This window comes from Chiloscyllium punctatum, chromosome 15 (assembly GCF_047496795.1).
Source record: "Chiloscyllium punctatum isolate Juve2018m chromosome 15, sChiPun1.3, whole genome shotgun sequence".
Taxonomy (NCBI): domain Eukaryota; kingdom Metazoa; phylum Chordata; class Chondrichthyes; order Orectolobiformes; family Hemiscylliidae; genus Chiloscyllium; species Chiloscyllium punctatum.
This window is the reverse complement of record NC_092753.1, coordinates 68,368,205-68,391,283: the sequence shown is the minus strand read 5'-3', so window position 1 is coordinate 68,391,283 and position 23,079 is coordinate 68,368,205. Positions and strand designations below refer to the sequence as shown.

Genomic DNA, 23,079 nt, shown 5'->3' with positions numbered 1-23,079 from the left:
ACTTATCTATTTTTACACTTTCTAGAATTGCTAACACCTTCCATCTAGTCTAGTAGTCTATATCTCAGTATTCTTCTCAACCTTATTGTCTTTTTCTAGTGTGAATACTGACGAATACTATTCATTTAGCGCTTCCCCTGTCTCCTCGGACTCAATGCACAGCTTCCCACTACTTTGTTTGATTGGCCCTAATCTTACTCTAATCATTCTTTTATTCCTGATAAAGTTATAGAAAACCTTAGAGTTGTCCTTGATCCTATCCACCAAGGACTTCTCATGTCCCCTCCTGGCTCTTCTTAGCTCTCTTTTTAGGTCTTTCCTGGATAACGTGTAACTCTCAAGCTCCCTAATTGAGCCATCACATCTCACCCTAACATAATTTGGAGATGCCGGTGTAGGACTGGGGTGTACAAAGTTAAAAATCACACAGCACCAGGTTATAGTCCAACAGGTTTAATTGGAAGCAAACTAGCTTTCGGAGCGATGCTCCTTCATCGGGTGATTGTGGAGGGATTTATAGCTATAAATTCTGTGTTACGATCGAGCCCTCCACAATCACCTGATGAAGGACCGTCGCTCCGAAAGCTAGTGTGCTTCCAGTTAAACCTGTTGGACTATAACCTGGTGTTGTGTGATTTTTAACTTTGTACATTCTAACACAAGCCTTCTTCTTCCTCTTGACAAATGATTCAACTTCCTTAGTAAACCACAGCTCCTGCGCTCAACAACTTCTTCCCTGCCTGACCAGTTCATAGTTATCAAGGACACACAGTAGCTGGTCTTTGAATAAGCTCCACATTTCAATGTGCCCATCCCCTGCAGTTTCCTTCCCTATCCTACGCATCCTAACTTTTGCCTAATCGCATCAGAATTGCCTTTCCCCAGCTATAACTTTTGCCCTGCGGTATATACTTATCCCTTTCCATCACGAAAGTAAACATAACCGACTTGCGGTGACTATCACCAAAGTGCTCACCTACCTCCAAACCAAACACCTGGCTGGATTCATTACCCAGCATCAAATTAAATGTAACTTTGCCTCTTGTTGGCCTGTCTACACACTGTGTCAGGAAACCCTCCTGCACACATTGGACAAAATCTGACCCATCTAAAGTATTTGAACTATAGTATTCCAGTCAATATTTGGAAACTTAAAGGCTCCCATAGTAATTACCCTGTCACTCTTGCTATTATCAAGGATCATCTTTGCTATCCTATCCTCTACATCACTGCAATTATTCGGAGGCCTGTAGAAAACTCCCAGCAGGGTAACCTCTCCTTTCTTGTTTCTAACCTTAGCCCACACTACCTTAGGAGAAAGTGAGGACTGTAGATGCTGGAGATCGTAGCTGAAAAATGTGTTGCTGGAAAAGCACAGCAGGTCAGGAATCCTGAAGAAGGGCTTGTGCCTAAAACTTCGATTCTCCTGCTCCTTGGATGCTGCCTGACTTGCTATGCTTTTCCAGCAACACATTTTTCAGCCCATACTACCTCAGCAGAGGAGTCCTCAAACATCCTTTCTGTAACTGTAATACAGTCCTTGACTAACAGTGCCACACCACCCCCTCTTTTACCATTTTCGCTGTTCTTTCTGAAAGATCTAAATCATGGCACCTGCAATAACCATTCCTGTCCTCACTCTACCCTCTCTCCAGTCTCTGAAATGCCCACAACATCGAAATCCCAAGTATCAACTACCTGCAAGTTCACCCACCTTACTCCGGATGCTCCTGGCATTGAAGTAGATACACTTCAAACCAAATTCTTGCCTGCTGGTACTTTCTTTCGATCTTGAAATCTTAGTTCTGACTTCACTAAAACTGCAGGGGATGGGCACAATTGAAATGTGGAGCTTATTCAAGGACCAGGTGATGCTGTTTCACACTGAAACATTCGAACAATGGCAAATCATTTTGGTGTTGAGTCAATTGGATAGTTGAATGTTATAAAATTCCATCCCTGTATTCTGAGAACACTTTTGGTTCTTTAGTAAACATCCAATTTGTTAGCAGCAATACACCTGTAAGTCTACTCTCAAAATTTCTCTGGGTTGGCCTCCTCACTGCTTCTCATTCAATTTCTCCCAGGTTCCATCTCTTGGCTCCAGCTAATGTTCCAATAGCAGGCCATGAGTTAGTTCTCTTTAGCCTATGTATTTTGACCAGCTGATATTTCTTCTATCTCACTCAGTGCATTACCTCCCCTCCTAGTTCAGGTTTCGAGTTACACTTATTTATGCAAAGGTCTTGGGCTACTATCTCCTTTCCCCATCCAACATTTTCCTCTTCCTGACTGGGAACAGAGAAAGCTTTCATAGAAACATTGAAAACATGTCAGAAGTCACACGACACCAGGATATAGTCCAACAGGTTTATTTGACTTCACCTGATGAAGAAGCAGCATTCCGAAAGCCTGTGATTTCAAATAAATTTGACTATAAGCTGGCCTCATGTGACTTCTGACTTTGTCCACCCCAGTCCAACATCAGCACATCCACATCATTGAAAAAAAAGCACAAGTAGGCCACAGCCCTTTGATCCTTCTCCACCGTTCATTATGATCACGGCTGATTATCCAACTCAAGAACCAGCCTCTGCTTTTCACTCCATTCCCTTTGATCCCTTTACCATCAAATGTTATATCTAACTTCTTGTTGAAATCATATGATGTTTTGGACTTAATCACTTTCTGTGGCAGCAAATTCACCAGGTGAAGAAATGTTTCCTTATTTCAGTCCTGAATGATTTACCCTGCGTCCTTAGACTGCGATCCCTGGTTCTGGACTCTGTTATCAGGAACGTGTTTCCTGCATCTACCCTATCTAGTCCTCCGAGAATACTGGAGGTTTCATTGAGACCCCCACTCATTCTTCTGAACTCCAGTGAACACAATCCAAACTGATTCAATGTCTTTTCATACATCAGTCTGGCCATCTCAGGAATCAGTCTGGGAAAGCTTCGCAACATTCCCTCTGTACACGACCAGCCTTCCTTAGATAAGGAGACCAGAACTGCAGAAAAGCACAGACTATTAGTGGAAAATGAAAGTTAAAATATAAAAGGAAACCACAGAGAGAAATAAATGTGTTTTCTGTGTTTACTGCAAGGTGTCTGTGTATGAGTTATGTCCTACTCAACAATCACAAAAATCTGTGGCTTTGAGTTTTGAGTTTTGTTTTGAGTTTTGCTGTTGAAAATAATGTTTTCTCCCACTAGAAATATTGTAGTTTAGCATCTTAAATCTATTGTTTTCTATTTTAGACCTCAAGAGATTGGAACTTGGCAATCCTATCAAGGTGGGTCCTCATCTTGCTGTGAACTTGGAGAACAACATTGTGGTAGAATATCACCCTCATGGCCCTCCGATCCAGTTCAGTACCATTGCAAGCCAACACCTACAACTCATTTCAAATAAACTGGATGAGATTACAGGAGGGAGAAACATAGTTATAGCCATTACCCTAACGGCCCATTTCACTCCATTTCCTGTTGAAGTCTATATTCGAAGAATACAGAATATCAGGAGGTCAATTCTCCAGTTACTCAACAGGAGTCCGGATACACTGGTAGTAATAAAGACGGCCAATGTCCGGGAAAACCCCCCACAGATCGTTACCTATTACAGTGACTGGTACGCTTATCAGATTGATTCAGTGATGAGGAAGATGTTCACAGGTGTCAATGTGGTATTTGTAGATGCCTGGGAGATGACCATAGCACATTACCTTCCTCACAATATACATTCTGGGAGAATTATTATAAAAAATGAAATAGATGTGTTTCTTTCATATGTGTGCCCTTCTACACAAAGATAAACACTGTTTCACAATGTTTACCCCTCTTTAGAGATGGGTTAATGTCACCTGACATGCACTGAGAAAGCAGCAAAGAAACTTCCATTACGGCTGGGAATGTGAGTTCTGTCAAGGAATTGGCCTCCACATTCCTGGTGGTATGGAGAGACTTTAAGGTCTGCACGATGTCCTCTGTATTCTCCAGAAGCCTTGACAGTGCCAGGAGACCAGTACACCAAGTCTCTCAGTGAGCATGCTCACCAATGCTCTCTGTATGCTGCCCTCTCAATGTTCCTGCAAGAGTTCTCTCCAACAGTCTGTGACCTACCCCAAGCAGTGAACTGATTCACTTGATGCCCCTCCCCTTGGTCTTTTTGGAGTCCACTCCTACTCAGCAGCTCACCATGTACTGATCCCGATTCTGTTGAATCTCTCAGTTATGGTCAGTCCCACAGATCAAGTCATAGTGCCTCAACATCCCTTGTGTGGTTTATTGTCTATCTCTTTTTATTTACCTATGGGACATGGGCATCATTGTGAAGCCCAGCATTTATTGCCATCTCGAGTTGCCCTTGAGACGGTGGTGGTGAGCAGCCTTCTCAAACTGCTGCAGTCCATGTACTGGAAGTAGACCCACAATGATGCTAGGGAGCTATTTCCATGAATTTTACAAACCAGCACTGAAGGGATGGCGATATATTTCCAAGTCTGGATATTAAGGGTTTGGAGGGGAACTTGTAGGTGTTGATGTTCCCATGTATTTGCTGCCTTTTCCTTCCAAATGATTGTGTTTGGGGGTTTGGAAGGTGCTGTCTAAAGATCTTTAAATGAATTTTATCATTAGGTGAATTTCCACAGTGCACCTTATAATGCACACATCCAGAACTGAGTGTTGGTGGTGGAGGGAATGAATATTTGTGAATGTGGTTTCACGCAGGTGGGCTGCTTTGTGATGAGTGGTGTTAATCCTTGAGTGTTGTTGGAACTGCAGGCAGACGGAAAGTATTCCATCCTATTCCTGACTTGTACCTTGTAGATGACAGGCAGGGCTTTGGGGATTCAGGAGGTGAGTTACTTGCTGTAGAATTCCTTGGTTCTGAACTGCTCTTGTACTCTTAGGGTTAGGTGTTAATAGTAGGGTATTGTAATGATAGTGTTATTTGAACATCAAAGTGTGGTTAGATTATCTCTTATTGGAGATCACCTGGCATTTGTGTGGTATAAATGTTATTTGCAACTTGCCAGTCCATGTGTGGCTATCATCTGGGTTTTGTTGCACTTGAACATGGACTGTTTCAGCAAATGGTACTGAACATTGCTCAATTATCAGTGAACATCATTCCTTCTGACCTTATGGAAGAGGGAAGGTCATTTATGAAGCAGCTGAAGATAGCTGGGCCTTGGTGAGGAACCCCTGTAGAGATATCCTGGAGCTGAGATGACTGACCTCCAACAACCACAACCATCTTCCTGTGTGTCAGGTATGACTGCAACCAACCGACAGATTGCCCCCTGATACCCTTTGCTTCCAGTTTTGCTTGGGTTCCTTGATGCCTCACTTTGTTGAATGTGACCTTCATATTAAGGGCTGTCACTCCCCCCTCACCTGCAGAATTCAGCTCTTTTATCCATGCTCGACCCCACGCTGTAATGAGGTCAGGAGCTGAATGGTCATGGTGGAGTCCAAACTAAGCTTCAGTGAGCAGGTTATTGCTGAGGAAAGTGGGACTTAATAACTCTGCTGGTGACACATTCTGTCACTTTGCTGATGATTGAGAGTAGATTGATTTCTCCTTCATTCTGTGCACAGGACACACTTGGGCAATTTTCCACACTGTTAGCCAGTAACGTAGCTGTATTGGAATGGCATAGCTACTCAGAACTATTCCTCTTCCTCCTGGATGTGCTGGGACTGGGTTGTTGGTGTTATTTTTGTTTCTGAAAGTGTAAATGAGAAGGGAGGGTTGAAGCTGGATGCCATTGTCTGTAGGACAGCGTTCCTATGATGCTGAACACCATCTCCTTCATCAAACTGAGATAATAAAGTTGTACCTAATTCCACTGATTCTTTGCTGCTCCCTAATGTTTGTGAGTGGTCCTGCAGGAAAGGGAAGCATGTGAATGGCTGTATTGCACTGTGTTTACCAGTTTTACTTGCCACTGTTGTATTGCTGGAGGTATGTTGAGATGATCCTCGATACCTGCTCCCACTCATTTCAGAGGCATTCCATGAGGGTACGGGACCTCCCGGGCAACATGGTCTCTATCTGCTGCCCACATCCACGAGCACGGACTCTAGCACAGAACCCTCTCTGTGCCCTAGTTCTCGATTTCCTTTTTTGCAGAGACCACACTGGTATTCAGCAGCATCCTCCTGTATGTAATTCCAGCTTTCTTTGAGAGAGAGGGATTGCCTTTCAGAGCTGGAGGTAACTGTACCATTTGCTGGTCTTACTTGCTGTTAAACTCCATGTTGTGTGTGTGTGCGTGCAGCCAGCCAGACGCTGAGCTGTGTCCAGAAATCATTTGAACATGGATGCAGCCCATTGCTTCCCCTATACTGGAAAAACACGCTCCTATAAATCTTTATCCAATTGACTTTTGTAACTATCTCGAATAAATATGAATTTAAATGCAGATCCCAACTGTCTTTTTAATACTGGCAATAATCAACCAGGGAGGTTAATAGCATATTGATTTGAATGTTCCTCTACAGGGGTGAAGGAACTTTCTCATTCGGTAATTTCAGCACTTTCCAAGGGACAGTTCAGCAACCTTGAGGAGTCCACAGACTTCATTTTGGTGTGTGTGAGGCTGGAGCTCCTCATTCAGGGTTGTAGGCAGTTTCTCCTCAAATTGAACCTGCACTTCAGCCCCATGCTCCAGTTCTGTGGTCACCTGACATGGAGAGGGAAGGGCAACTTGGAGAATGTCCTGGTGGGTCTGCTCCGAGCTCTGCCCAAGGTAGTCATTAACAGATTCAGGCAGCAGGCCATGGTGCAGGGCATTCCATGAGGCTGCCAACCTCTATTCCATGGTTATGTCCATGTCCAGCTGGTTTTGAAGATGGAGCACACAATGCCCACTGTAACATTTAAGGCCTTCCACAATTGCTGAGTATCACAGAGGCTGGAGTGAAGAATCAGTCCGAAAGACCAAGCTTTCATTTAAATCAGTAAGTCCCTTAGGGGTTTAAGTCTTTCATTCTGGATCTCCTTTAACAACTGACCATTGTCCATCTGATTTAATCTGCTTTAATTTGGCTGAATTTGTTTCATGGATTTTTGATAATAGTATAAGAAATTTTGCTGCAGCATTAATCCATTATATATGATGCTGCAATCTAAAATAATTGATTATCAAGAAAGCAATTTGTATTTTGTTTTATAATTCACTGTCTGGTTTAGGATCCATTTATCAGAGGAGTATTTCTTGCAATTAAATGCATTTTACTTTGTTCAAATAATTCATTCTTTGTCATAACATACTGTTGTTGTTATCTGTAATAAAATTACTGGTTTGTTTATATTGGCTTTAATAGACTTTACTTTCATGCAGAAGATTACCATTTGGAATCTACCTTTGTAACAACAGTTAAAGTTCAGCCTGTATACATTGAAAGTGACTTAGTCTTCTAGGCAATGTCAATATGGATAGATAGAATATCAGAAGGCATTCAGATAGTTTTCTGAGCAATATGTTATTTTGGATCTTATATTCTCCAACAAGATTTAGTTTACTAGTAATCTTTTGGCAGAGATGTTAGTGTATTTTGCGTCTTTATTCACAGTAGATAACACAAAGAATTTATTGGAATTGGGAAGTTTTAATGTATCTGTGAAACTTGAAAGATTAATATAAGAAATCAACTGGATGAAAAGCTGACAAATTCTTTGGGACTGATGAGCCTATACCTGAATATTTCAAAAGTAATAGCACAAAGACTAGATGCACAATGTTTTCTGTCAATGATATCTGACTGCTCCCTTTCCTACAGCAAAACTTACAGCAGCAAATTAATACTCTTAAATTACAAACATTGGTATATTCCCAGCCTTAATAACTAATCACCTAATCTTCAATCATACATTATTGAGATACATGAGTTATTGATTCCTGTTTCTGGCTGCTTACTAATTATACCATATTGGTTAGTATATATGTGTTGTGTTTAGGTTATGTAATTACACAGTTTGAAAAATGGTTTCCTCAGCAAAATGTGAGTACAAAATGGCATCTTGACTTTGTGTTCAGTACAGTGACCTAAAAAAGGTTAAGTCAAACTGAAATCTTAACTGAAAGGTTAAGTCAAACTGAAGTCCAGCCCTACTTCCAGTGTAAAGGTGGCTCGGGGATGGATAGGGAGGTGACTGATTGGGTAAGTTAGAGGTGGGTGGGCAGGTGATAAGATGAATGAATGGACATTGTGTTGGTTCTAGAGTTCATTGCTGATTGTTCTTCACATTATCAGGGAGATGGGGTGGAACATCTTGAAAAGTGTGAGGTAATGCATTTAAAATACAATACAACACAAAAACGTACAGGAACAGGCCCTTCAGCCCACGAGGCCTGCACCAATTCCTGTTCCTTATTAAGATCTGCTACTTATGCCCATGTGTGATATCTATCCCTCTGTTTACTTCCCATTCATTTGTCTATCAAGGAATTACTTAAACATTGCCAACATGCCTGCTTCCACCAATTCCACTGGTAGTGTGTCCGAGGCAACCACCACACCCTGTAAAAAATTTTCCCTGCATTTCTTCCCTAAGCTTTTCCCTACTCACCTTTAACCTGTGCACTCCTGTAGTTGACCTTTCCAACCTGAAAAAATTCTCTGATATTCACTCTATGATGCTCATAATTTTTGACACCTCTATCAAGTTGCCCCTCAGCCTCTGTCTTTCCAGTGAAAACAATCCTAATTTATCCAACCTTTCCTCATAACTAAAACCCTCCAGACTAGGCAACATTCAGGTAAACCTTCTCTATATCCTCTCAAAAGTATCCACATCCTCCTGGTGGTATGGTGACTAGAATTGTATACAATATTCCAAATGTGCCCTATCTACAGTTTGGTACAGCTGGAACATAATTTGCCAACTTTTTATTTGATGTTGCTGCTGATGAAAGCAAGAGTACTTTCTGCCTTCTTGATCACTTTATCCACTCGGGATCATGGACCTGTACACTCAGATCTCTCTGTATGTCAATGCTCCTAAGGATTCTGCCATTTCTTGTATAACTCACACCTGAATTTGATTTTCCAAAATGCATCACCTCATATTTGTCCAGATTAACCTCCATCTGCCACCTCTCTCCCAAAATCTACAATCTATTTATATCCTGCTGTATGCTTTGACAATTCTCCTCTCTATCGGCAATTCTGCCAATTTTGGTGTTATTTGCGAACTTACATTTTCCTCCCAATCATTTATATTTATTACAAACAACAAAAGGCCCCGATCCCTGAAGAACAGCACTAGTTATTTATCTCCATTTCAATAAGCACCCTTCCCCTGATACTGTCTATCTTCAATGACCAAGACAGTTTTGTCTCCATTTCACCAGTTCACCCTGGATCCCATGAGATGTTATTTTTTGTACCAGCTTGACATAAGGTACTTTATCAAATGCTTCACTAAAGTCCATGTCGACAACATCTACTGCCCTTCCCTCATCAATCATTCTTGTCACCTCCTCAAAAAACTCAATCAACCTTCCCTGCACAACTGCATGTTGCCTATCACTAACAAGTCCATTCACCACCAAATGTGAAGAGTTCCTGCGTCTCAGTATCTTCTCCAACAGCTTCCCCACCACTGACGTCAGGCTCACTGGCCTGTAATTACCTGGCTTACTTCTGTTTCCCTTTTTAAACAAAGGAACACTGACCATTCTGCAGTCCTCTGGAACCATGCCTGAGGCCTAAGAGGATACAAAGATATCTGTCAAGGCCCCAACTACTACCGCCCTTACCTCCCACAGTATCCTGGGATAGATCCCATCTGGCCATAGGGACTTATCTACCTTAATATTCACCAATATTTCCTCCTTCATTATGTTGACCTGCATGGGAGTATTACACACCTTTCACTAGCATCAACATCCCTTATGTCCCCCTCTGTGGTGACTTTCAATGTAAAGCACTTAACCCAGCTGGCCAAAGATATTTTATAGCTTCTTTTAGACCTCCTAAGTCCCCATTTGAGCTCTCACTACTTTCTCTACATTCTTCAAGGACTTTGTCTGTTTATAGTTGCCTAGGCCTTAGGTATGCTTCCTTTTTTTTCACTAAACTGATAATTTCCCATTATCCAAGATTATTAAATCTTGCATTCGTCTTTCATTTTCACAGGAACAAGCCTGTCCTGCCCTCTAATCAAGTGGTCTTTAAAAGACTCCCATAGTCAGATGTGGATTTACCCTCAGACAGCCACTCCCAATCTAAATTCTCCAATTATAGAGTTATAGAGTCATAGCTTGCCCCAATTTAACACCTTCATCCAAGGTTCACTGTTGTTATTATCCAAAAGTATCCAAAACGGTATGGAATTATGGTCACTATTTCCAAAATGTTCCCCCACTGATCTATTGATCATCTGGCTGGGCTCATTTGTCAATTTCAGCTCTGGTAAGGAGATCCTGCCCTGTTGGACCATCCACATACTGTTTCAAAGAAACCCTCCCGGACACAGCTAGTAAATTGCTCCTCATCTGAACTCCTGGCACCATGGGCATTCCAGTCAGTACAGGCGAAGTTAAACTCACCCACCGCAAGAACCCTGATAGTTTCATATCTTTCCTGAATCTGACACAGATCCCATTCTGTATTTCCTACTGGCAACTGGGAGGTCTGTAGTCCAAACCCAGCATTGCACTGCACTCTTCCTATTCCTTTAGCTCCATCTATAATGCCTTGCTGCAAGATCCCTCCAGGGCGTCCTTCCCCAACACAGCTACGATATGCTCCCGAACCAGTAATGCAATTCCATGATCTCTTTTGCTTCCTCCTCTGTCTCATCCAAAACATCGAAATCCCAGAATGTTAAACTGTCAATCCTGTCCATCTTTCAACTCCTTCTCTATGATAGTAACAGCATAATAATTGTATGCATTAATCTAGGCTGTACGTTCATTCATTTTACCTGTTATACTTATTGCATTGAAGCAAACAGTCCAAGCCTCCAGTTCTGCTGAGCTTAGCAACCCCTTCCTGACTGCTCTTCCTCTTAGCTATATTTGCCTTAGTCTCAAGCTCTTCTCCGGTCTTTGTATTTGCTGACCTGCTGCTCCAGTTCCCAACCCCCCTGCCACACTAGTTAGACCCTCACAAGTGGCACTTTCTGAGCTCCCTGCCAGGACATTGGTGTGCCTCCAGTTTAGGTGCAACCCATCCTTCTTGTGCAGGTCCCACCTTCCCTGGCAGACATCCCAATAATCCACATATCTGAAGCCATCACCCGTACACCAGCTCTTTAACCATGTGTTCATTTATACTCTGTCTCTGTTACTAGCCTCAGTTGCACATGGCATGGGAGTTTACTACCCTCGAGGTGCTGCTTTTTAATTTTCTGCCTAACACTCTGAATTGCTTATGCAAGAACTTGACATTCTTCCTACCTGTGCCATTTGTGCCAATATGGGTAATGACTCCTGTTTCAGGATCCCCTGTACCCACTCAGAGACATCAGACATCCTATCACTAAGAAAAGAAAGTCTCGTCACTCTAGGCACTGGCTCTGAGCAAGCTCGTCAGACTGCATGTACAGTGCACATGCAAATAAAGAGCAACCTGGAGTTAGATCACCCCACCAACTGATATGACTAACACTCTATTAAGTTACAAATTAAGTTTGAATTAGCTACCTAAAAACTACAGTTATTACTTTCAAACAAATCACACCCCATAACTTACTCACTATCTGAACACAGTTGAACATGTGGCTACAGAAATGATGCAGAAGGGGAGGATTCAGATACCTGGATAATTGGGGCTCAGTCTGGGGTAGGTGGGACCTCTACAAATGGGATGGTCTACACCTGAACCAAAGGGGTACCAATGTCCTGGGGGTGGGGGTGGGAGTGGGGGGTGGTGAAGCTTGCTAATGCTCTTCAGGAGGATTTAAACTAATTCAGCAGGGGGATGGGATCCTGAATTGTAGCTCCAATGTACAGGAAGTTGAAAGTAGAGAGGTCATGAATAAGGTTTCAAGGTCACAGGAGTGTACTGGCAGGCAGGAAGGTCATTTGAAGCATGTCTACATCAACACCAGGAACATCTGGAATAAGGTGAGTGAACTTGCAGCAGGGGTTGGTATCTGGTCATTTCAGAGACATGGGTAGAGCAGGCTCAGGAGTGGTTGTTTCAGGTTCTGGGGTTTATATGTTTCAGTAAGAACAAGAAAGGAGGTAAAAGAGGGGGAGGTGTGGCATTGTATTTTAGGGACAATATTACAGCAGCAGAAAGGATGTTTGGTGACGACTCGTCTATTGAGGTAGTAAGGGCTAAGGTTAGAACAAGAAAGGAGAAGTTACCCTGTTGGGAGATTTTGATAGGCCTCCGAAAAGTTCCAGAGATGTAGAGGAAAGCATTGCAAAGATGATTCTGGATAGTAGCGAAAGTAACTGGATACTTGTTATGGGATCTTTAACTTTTCTAATATTGACAAGCAACACTGTAGTTTGAGGACCAAGGTTAGTTTTTGTCCAGTTTGTGCAGGAGGGTTTCTTGACACAGTACATAGATAGGCCAACAAGAGGCAACGCCACATTGATTTGGTACTGGGTAATGAACTGGGCCAAATGTTAAATTTGGAGATATGTGAGCACTTTGGTGACAGTGACGACAATTTAGTTAAGTTTACTATAGCAATGGAAAGGAACAGATATACACAAGGCAAAAGTTATAGTTGGGGGAAAGGCAATAATGATGCATTTAGGCAAGATTTAGGATGCATAGAATGGGAAAGGAAACTACAGGGGACGGGCACAATTAAAATACTAAGATACAGACTACTAGACTAGATGGGATTGAGATTCATAAGGAAGAGTCGTTAGCAATTCTGGAAATTGTGAAAATAGATAAGGCCCCTGGGCCAGATGGGATTTATCCTAGAATTCTCTGGGAAGCTATGGAGGAGATTGCAGAGCCTTTGGCTTTGATCTTTATATTGTCATTGTCTACAGGAATATTGCCAGAAGCCTGGAGGATAGCAAATGTTGTCCGCTTGTTAAGAAGGGGAGTGGAGAAAACCCTGGTAATTATAGACCAGTGAGCTCTACTTCAGTTGTGGGTAAAGTGTTGGAAATGATTATAAGACATAGGTCTTACAATCATCTAGAAAGGAATAAGTTGATTAGGGTAGTCAACACGGTTTTGTGAAGGGTAGGTTGTGCCTCACAAACCTTATTGAGTTCTTTGAAAAGGTGACCAAACAGATGGATGAGGGTAAAGCAATTGGTGTGGTAAAGTGTTTAATAAGGTTTCCCATGGTAGGCTATTGCTGAAAATTCAGAGGCATGGGATTGACGGTGATATGGTGGTTTGGATCAGAAATTGGCTAGCTGAAAGAAGACAGAGGGTGGTGATTGATGGGAAATATTCATCCTGGAGTTCAATTACTAGTGGGGTACCACAAGGATCTGTTTTTGAGTCATTGCTATTTGTCATGTTTATAAATGACCTGGATGAGAGCGTAGAAGGATGGTAAGTAAATTTGTGAATGACACCAAAGTCAGTGGAGTTGTGGACAGTGCAGAAGGATGTTGCAGGTTACAGAGGGACACAGATAAGCGGCAGAGCTGGGCTGAGGGGTAATTTTCGAAAGAGAAGTGCTTTCTGTGTAAGCCATGTGACAGTTAGCAAAAGTCAATTTGAAGGTCATGGGAAAAAAAGGAAATAGACTTAAAAGGTAAAAATTGTTGAAGAAATTGATCTGGATTTGAACATTGAGGATGAGTAAAATCCAGATAGCAGTCTGATTGAGTTGGCTAGAATTTAATTGCAAATAAATCAAAAGGAATTAGAATTCGGAAAGTTGAAAATCAAAAAATAAGTAAAAACAGAAAGAAAGATGTGTCAACATTTCGAAAACTACGGGAGAAACAACAGAGAATGCTGGAGAAACTCAATTGATCAGGCAGTACATGTGGAGAGAGAAAAATTAATGTTTAAAATCTGGTATGATTTCAGAACACTGTTAGTCAGTTTCAAAGTAAATTGGATAAAGATTTATAGGAGTGTGTTTTTCCAGTGCATGGGGAGCACCGGGCTGCGTCCACATTCGAATGATTTCTAGAGAGTGCCCAGCTTCTAGCTGGCTGCAAACACACACACACACACACACACACACACACACACAACATGGAGCTTAACAGCAAATAAACATATAAATGTTACAGTTAACCTCAAGCTCTGAAAGGCAATCCCTCTCAATCAAAGGAAGATGGAGTTACATACAGGAGGATGCTGCTGAACACCAGGGTGGTCACTGCAAATGAGGAAATCGAGTACCAGGGCAGAGAAAGCATTCTGTACTGGAGGCCATGCTCATGGATGTGGGCAGTGGATAGAGACTATGTTTCCTGGGAGGTCAGGTATCCTCATAGAATGCCTCTGAAGTGAAGGGGAGCAGGTATCTAGGAGGGTCAATATCACAACCACCCAGCAACACTGTTACAATATGTTCAATGTCCTCACACTTATGAGCAATGTCAGTGCCTCTGCACATTTTTGCCTGAATAAACAACTCTCCCCTCATACTGATCAATGTACCATATGCCCATCACTCACCCAACTGCATTTCTTAGCACTCAGGACTCTCACAGAATAATTCCATGTTTCAACACATCCTGTGATCCCAGATGCACAGTTGCCAGCTCACACCAACATTTCCCATGAAATACAGGGAGAACTAGTCATTTGGATGCAGAACTGGCTCAAAGGTAGAAGACAGAGGATGGTGGAGGGTTGCTTTTCAGACTGGAGGCCTGTGACCATTGGTGTTCACAAGGATTGATGCTGGGTCCACTGCTTTTCGTCATTTATATAAATGATTTGGATGTGAACATAGGAGGTATGGTTAATAAGTTTGCAGATGACATCAAATTGGAGGTGTAGTGGACAGCGAAGAAGGTTACCTCAGAGTACAACAGGATCTTGATCAGATGGACCAATGGGTTGAGAAGTGGCAGATGGAGTTTAATTTAGATAAATGCGAGGTGCTGTATTTTGGAAAAGCAAATCACAGCAGGACTTATACACTTAATGGTAAAGTCCTGGAGAGTGTTGCTGAACCAAGAGACCTTGGAGTGCAGGTTCATAATTGCATGAAAGTGGAGTCACAGGTAGATAAGATAGTGAAGAAGGCGTTTGTTCAGAGCATTGAGTGTAGGAGTTGGGAGGTCATGTTGCGGCTATACAGGACATTAGTTAGGCCATTTTTTTGCAATAGTGTGTGCAATTCTGGTCTCCTTCCTATTGGAAGAATGTTGTGAAACTTGAAAGAGTTCAGAAAGGATTTACAAGGATGTTGCCAGGGTTGCAGGATTTGAGCTACAGAGAGAGGCTGAACAGGCTGGGGCTGTTTTCCCTGGAACATCGGAGGCCGAGGGGTGACCTTATAGAGGTTTACAAAATCATGAGAGGCATGGATAGGGCAAATAGACAAGGTATTTTCCCTGGGGTGGGCGAGTCGGCAACTAGAGGGCATCAAGTTAGGGTGAGAGGGGAAAGATATGAAAGGAACCTAAGGGGCAATTTTTCACATTTGGAATGAGCCAGAGGAAATGGTGGAGGTCAGTACAATTACAGCCTTTAAAAGGCATCTGGATGGGTATATGAATAGGAAGGGTCTAGAGGTTTATGGGCAAGTGCTGGCAAATGGAACTTGATTAGGTTAGGTTATCCAGTCAGCATGGACAAGTTGGACTGAAGGGTCTGTTTCCATGCTGTACATCTCTATGACCCTCTGACATACCTCAAGCGAAAAGGCAGGAGGAAGAGGGAGAGAGAGTCTATAAACCGCACCAAGGATGTGGAGGCAATGTCACTTAGAGTCATAGAGTCATAGAGATGTACAGCATGGAAACAGACCCTTCGGTCCAACTCATCCATGCCGACGAGATATCCTAACCGAATCTAGTCCCTCCTGCCAGTACCCAGCCCATATCCCTCCAAACCCTTCCTATTCACATACCCATCCAAATGCCTCTTAATTGTTGCAATTTTACCAGCCTCCACCAATTGCCACCAGCTCTGATGCTGGAACTGACCATAACTGAGAGGTTCAACAGAATTGGGATCAGTACATGGTAAGCCCTGGCCAGGAGTGGACTCCAAATAGACTGGGGGAGGGGGCACCAAGTGAACCAGCTCACTGCTTGGGAAAGTGACAGGCAAGTTCTGTTGGAGAGAACTCTCACAGGAACATTGAGAGGGCAGCATACAGAGAGCATTGGTGAGCATGCTCACTGAGAAACTTGGTGTACTGGCCTCCTGGCACTGTCAAGGCTTCTAGAGGATCCAGAGGACATTGTGCAGACCTCAGAGTCCGTTTGTTCCACTGTGAATGTGGAGGCAAACTCCAAGACCGAACTCGCAGTCCCAGCTGTACTGGAGAGTTTCTTTGCAGCCTTCTCAGTACAACATCTCAGGTGACATGAACCCACCTGTAGAGAAGGGTAAACATTGTGCTGAGGAACCATCCTCTGGTTCCCTGTGGAAGCAGAAAGATGGAAGGAGCAGTGAGGCTGCCTCAGAATGAAGTCCTCGTGACTGATGCAGTGGGCATTCACCAACATGATGTACATAATTGCACCCCAACTGCACATTAATTGTTCAATAACTCAAGTGGTTCCTGTCTCTTTTGTTGACATGCACACAGTTATTAGCATCATGGGAAATCTGACTATCCTGACATTGCCATGGACTCACACTGCCTGCTTCTCCATTCAGAGATATACAATAATGTACCCAGCATTCCTGGCCTGTCACCTCTCAAATGGACAGCAAATTTTGAAAACAGCATCCATTCTCATCCAGAAATGCCACTGTGATTTTTACAGTCACTGGCAGTGCCATCTTCCCCCTGATCCCAGGGTCCAAGTTAGAACTGTCCTGTAACCAGTTCTTTGTTGACCTGAAGCCACTTTGGACATTGCTTCTGGTTGAAATGAAGGTGGGAGAAATACTCACGAAATGACTGCCTGTGAAACTGTGGAGTAGGTTTCTGAAACAAGAATCAAATCAACATTCAATCTGATTAACTGTCATCACCATGGCAACTCCAGAAGCTTCCAGTGCAGACCAGGCACACTTGGACTTGTAGCCTTCCCAACATGCTTCACAACACACAAAGTGGTCATGCTATTGTATGTCATTCGGGCTCCATGGTGTTAGCAAAAGCAGCAACTCTATGGACACCAGTAGAGTTGTCAAAGACACCTAATGGTGTTTTTAAGTTTTGCATCTTATGATAATCAAAACCTGGTTGGAAGACATTCCTGAAGAAGGGCTGATGCCCGAAACATCGATTCTCCTGTTCCTTGGATGCTGCCTGACCTGCGCTTTTCCAGCAACACATTTTCAGCTCTGGAAGACATCTAATACAGGCTTTCAACAGCCTTCCCATTTTAAAAGTCCATACACAGGTCTTTGCCATTGACAAGTGTCCTCCTCACTTCAAGGGACTGCCAGAAAAAGGAGAATACGGTGTTTATCTTTGTGTAGAAGGAAATACATATGAAAGAAACACATCTATTTCATTATAATAATTTTCCTAGGATGTATATTGTGAGGAAGGTAATGTGCTATGGTCATCTCCCTGGCATCAACAAACACCATGTTGATGCCTATGAATATATTCCTTATCACTGAATCAAAAAGCGTACCTGTAATAGATAACGATCTGTGGGAGGTTTTCCCCGGACATTGGCCTTCTTTATTACAACCAGTATATCCGGACTCCTATTGAGTTACTAGACAATTGATCTCCTGACATTCAGTATTCTTCAAATATAGACTTTGACAAGAAAAGTGGTGAAGTAGGCCATTAAGGTAATGGTGATAACTATGATTTTCCCTCCTGTAGTCTCGTCCAATTTATTTGAAATGATTTGTAAGTGCTGGCTTGGAATTGAATTGAATTGAATTTATTGTCACGTGTACCAAGGCACAGTGAAAAGCTTTGTCTTGTAAGCAATGCAAATATTTCACAAAGTTAAATTGCATTGATAAGTAATTAATAGGTAAACAGTGGCAAAAACTAAAACACAGGTACAGGCGAATGTTAAGAGTTTGTGAGTCCATTCAGTATTCTAACAACAGTAGAGTAGAAACTGTTACAAAACCAGCTGGTGCATGTGTTCAGGCTTCTGTACCTTATCCCCCGTTGGTAGAGGTTGTAGAAAAACATTGCCAGGGTGGAATGGATTTTTAAGAATGCTGGCGGCCTTTCCTTGACAGTGGGCCTGGTAGGTGGATTCTATAGATGGGAGGTTATCCTTTGTGATTGTCCGGGCTGAGTTCACCACTCTCTGTAACCATCTCCGATCTTGAACCGTACAGTTGCTTTACCAGGTAGTGACACATCCAGACAGAATGCTCCCGATGGCACACCTATAAAAGCTGGCAATGGTATTCGCCGTCATATCAAATGTCATCAGCCGCCTGAGGAAGAAGAGACGTTGTTGGGGCCTTTGTAACCAGTGCATCCACACGAAGAGTCCAAGAAAGCTTGTTGTTATGACCACTCCCAGGAGCTTGACACTCTCCAATCGTTTCACCTCTGTGCTGTCAATGTGTAGGAGCGCATGAATAACATCCCGCCGAAAGTATGCTATGATGTTGTGGCCATAACAGAGACATGGGTTTCTCAGGGGCAGGAATGGTTGCTGGATGTTCCAGGGTTTAGAGCATTTAAAAAGAATAGGGAGGGGGGAAAAAGAGGAAGGGGTGTAGCACTACTAATCAGAGAGGGTATCACATCTACAGAAGCTTCCATTGTCGAGGAGTCAGTATGGGTGGAAATCAGGAACAGCAAGGGAGCAGTCACCTCTTTAGGGGTTTACTACAGGCCCCCCAATAGCAGCAGGGAGATGGAAGAAAGCATAGGTCGGCAGATTTTGGAAAAGTGTGGACGTAGTAGGGTTGTTGTAATGGGTGACTTTAACTTTCCCAATATTGATTGGAACCTCCTTCGAGCAGAAGATTTGAATGGAGCTGTTTTTGTAAGGTGTGTTCAGGAGGGTTTCCTAACTCTGTATGTTGGCAGGCCGACGAGGGGAGAGACCATTCTAGACTTAGTGCTCGGAAACGAGTCGGGGCAGGTTTCAGATCTTGTGGTGGGAGAGCATTTTGGTGATAGTGACCACAACTGCCTCACATTCTACATAGCTATGGAGAAGGAGAGGATTAGGCAAAATGGGAGGATATTTAATTGGGGAAGAGGAAATTATGATGCGATTAGACATGAGTTAGGAAGCATGGATTAGGAGCAAGTATTCCATGGTAAAGCACTATAGACATGTGGAGACTGTTTAAGGAACAGTTGTTGCAAGTGATGAATAAATATGTCCTTCGAGACAGGCAAGAAGGGGTAAGATAAAGGAACCTTGGATGACGAGAGCGGTGGAGCTTCTCGTCAAAAGGAAAAAGGTAGCTTACATAAGGTGGAGGAAGCAAGGATCAAGCTCAGCTCTGGAGGATTACAGGCAGGCGAGGAAGGAGCGTAAAAATGGTCTGAGGACAGCCAGGAATGAGCACGAGAAAGGCTTGGCAGAACGGATTAGGGAGAACACAAAGGCATTTTAAACTTATGTGAGGAATAAGAGAATGGTCAAAGAAAGAGTAGGGCCCATCAGGGATAGCATAGGGAATTTGTGTGTGGAGTCTGAGGAGGTAGGGGAATCTCTAAATGAGTTTTTTGCTTCTGTCTTTACGAAAGAAACAAACTTTGTAGTGAATGAGACCTTTGAAGAGCAGGTGTGCATGCTGAAATGGATAGAGATAGAGGAAGCTGATGTGCAGAAAATTTTGTCAAACATTAAGATTGACAAGTCGCCAGGCCCCGACCAGATTTGTCCTCAGCTGCTTTGGGAAACGAGAAGTGCAATTGCTTCGCCACTTGCGAAGATCTTTTCATCCTCGCTCTCCACTGGAGTCGTACCTGAGGACTGGAGAGAGGCAAATGTAATTCCTCTCTTCAAGAAAGGAAGTAGGGAAATCCCCGGCAATTACAGACCAGTAAGTCTCACATCTGTCGTCTGCAAGGTGTTAGAAAGGATTCTGAGGGATAGAATTTATGACCATCTGAAAGAGCATGGCTTGATTAAATGCAGTCAACACGGCTTTGTGAGGGGCAGGTCATGCCTCACAAACCTTATAGAGTTCTTTGAGGATGTGACTAGAAAAGTTGATGAGGGTCGAGCTGTGGATGTGGTGTATATGGACTTCAGCAAGGCATTTGATAAGGTTCCCCATGGTAGGCTCATTCAGAAGGTCAGGAGGAATGGGATTCAGGGGAACATAGCTGTCTGGATACAAAATTGGCTGGCCAACAGAAGACAGTGAGTGGTAGTAGAAAATATTCTGCCTGGAAGTCTGTGGTGAGTGGTGTTCCACAGGGCTCTGTCCTTGGGCCTCTATTGTTTGTAATTTTTATTAATGATTTGGATGAGGGGATTGAAGGATGGGTCAGCAAGTTTGCAGATGACACAAAGGTTGGATGTGTCATTGACAATATAGAGGCTGCAGCGGGACATTGACAGGATGCAGAGATGGGCTGAGAGGTGGCAGATGGAGTTCAACCTGGATAAATGCGAGGGAATGCATTTTGGAAGGTTGAATTTGAAAGCTGAGTACAGGATTAAGGATAGGATTCTTGGCAGTGTGGAGGAACAGAGGGATCTTGGGGTGCAGGTACACAGATCCCTTAAAATGGCCACCCAAGTGGACAGGGTTGTTAAGAAAGCATATGGTGTTTTGGCTTTCATTAACAGGGGTATTGAGTTTAAGAGTCGTGAGATCTTGTTGTAGCTCTATAAAACTTTGGTTAGTGCCTGAGGTTTTCCAGTTACCTAGCATGTATGACATATCCTGCAAAATTCAATTACATCCTTATGTTATCCAGGACAGTAAAAATGTTTATTATATTTTGGCTTGAGTTGTCCTTCCTTACAATTGACCTCTTACAGGTAATTCATGTGCTACCCCCAACACCTCTTTTCTTTGTAATTACCTCCTGACTTTGTAATGAAGCCTGCCAATAAGGGTGGTGCTGGTATTGTCTGGCAGACCAACCTCTACATTGCAAAAACTGAGCGCCAGCTCTCTGATACCTCCTCCTATCTCCCCCTGGACTCTGAGCCCACCATGGAACATTGTATCAACTATGGTCACCAACCTCATTTCATTTGATGATCTCCTCCTCACTGCCTCCAAGCTGATTTGCCCCCAAATCTGCATAGCTCACTTCTACCTCCTTCCCAAAATACACAAACAGGACTGCCCAGGCAGATCCATTGTTTCAGCCTATTTCCGCCCCACAGAACTCATCTCTTCCTACCTCGACTCAGTCTTTTTTCCCCGGTCCAGTCCCTGCCCACTTACATCCACGATTCTTCTGATGCTTTGCACCAGCTTCAGAATTTCCAGTTTACAGACTCCAGCCATCTCCTCTTTATCATGGATGTGCAATTCCTTAACATGTCCATTCCCCATCAAGACAGTCTTTGGGTATTGTGGGACTGCCTACAACATGTGGACTGGATCTGTTTGAGAAGGCAGCTTACCACCATCTTCTCAAGGATAACTAGGGATGGTCAATAAATACTGGCCAGCCAGTAACACCCACATCCCATGAATGAATAAAATTTGATACCTGACTGAACCATTTTGGGTCAGCTTCTTGCCTTAACTATGTCTGGTAAAAGAAACAAAGCTCATCTTTGTTCTCAGGGAAATTGACTTTTGGACTCTATAAGACCCTTTTTACCAGACTTACTGTTGGGCCCACTTACAAATGCCCCATTCTAAAGAAGGTTCTGAAAATCTTGTCCCATCCACCAACACCCTCCCATGTTATGCACCCTCTTGCTTGCTTATCATCAACAGAATCCTCTGCCTTGTGTGTCTCTGAATCTGTTTACTTACACAACTGCCGAGGTTGAATACCTTTTAACCTTGCTCTTTATATACTGACCTGACTGCTTTCTTCCCTCACTGTTGGTTCTCATCTCAATTGCTTAACTGCCCAAGAACTCACCCACCTACTTCCCTGAGTGTTTCCTGGTGCATCGACTGGCTTACTGATCCTAATTATTTAACTTGGCTGCTCACTTGCCTTTTCTGACTTCCCATTGTTGGATGAAACTGATGGTCTCGCAGTAAAGTAGGATAAGAGCTGGGAGTATCCCCAAGTTAAAGCGCTAATATTCTGAGTGATTTGTCTACTTTGGTCTGTTCATAATGATCAATGGAATGATAACTCAGTGTCAAGTTATGTGTAATTCCATCTTCTGTTTTAGGTCTGAGGAAGTTTGATCTTGGCAATTCTAGGAAGACGGGCCACATCTCGCTTTAGATATAGACAACAAGATCAAGATGGAATACTATGCTCATGGCTCACCGATCCGAATCTTCCCCATTTCAAGTCAGGACCTGCCATTCATCGCAAATAAACTGGATGAGATTAAAGGTGGAAAGAACACTGTTTTAGCCTTCACCATTTGGTGTCATTTCAACACATTCCCAGTTGAACCATACATCCGCAGGCTCCAGAATATCCGCAGGTCAATTCTACGATTGCTGGAAAGGAGCCCAGATACACTGGTTATAATAAAGACTGCCAATGTCCAGGCCCTTCCAGGGGAGGTCCGTCTCTACAACAGTGACTGGTATTCCTATCAACTTGACTTCGTGATGAGAAAGATGTTTGAGGGCATCAACGTGGCGTTTGTGGATGCCTGGGAGCTGACAATAGCACATTACCTACCACATGAATTACATCCCAAAAGAATCATTATCAAAAATGAAGTAGATGTATTTCTTTCATATGTGTGTCCTTTATGAAAGGGTTAAGCACTGTTTTTTAGATTGAAAATGACAGCCATGAGATTTATGTTGGATGACAAAATGAAAGGTTACAAGCATGTCCTCCAAGAATTTTGGAAGCATGTTTTTAATGATTGTATTGTAGTATTTTAAATATAGATCTCCCAGCAGCAATTATCTTTAAAAAAATGGTTCAATGCCAAGTTTGGGGAATATTTTGTAAGCGAGAGCT

The 23,079-nt window shown here is 43.0% G+C and overlaps 1 protein-coding gene across 1 annotated transcript in view; it reads left to right on the top strand.

Annotated features, from left to right (window-relative positions):
• LOC140486358 (NXPE family member 3-like) overlaps positions 1-22,869 on the top strand; it is a 110,297-nt gene extending 87,428 nt beyond the window's left edge. The window contains 2 exon segments of the mRNA XM_072585390.1: positions 22,322-22,354; positions 22,357-22,869. Of these exon segments, the coding sequence (XP_072441491.1) occupies positions 22,322-22,354; positions 22,357-22,865 (542 nt within the window). The 3' untranslated portion in view covers positions 22,866-22,869.
• Positions 22,870-23,079: the final 210 nt, after the last annotated feature.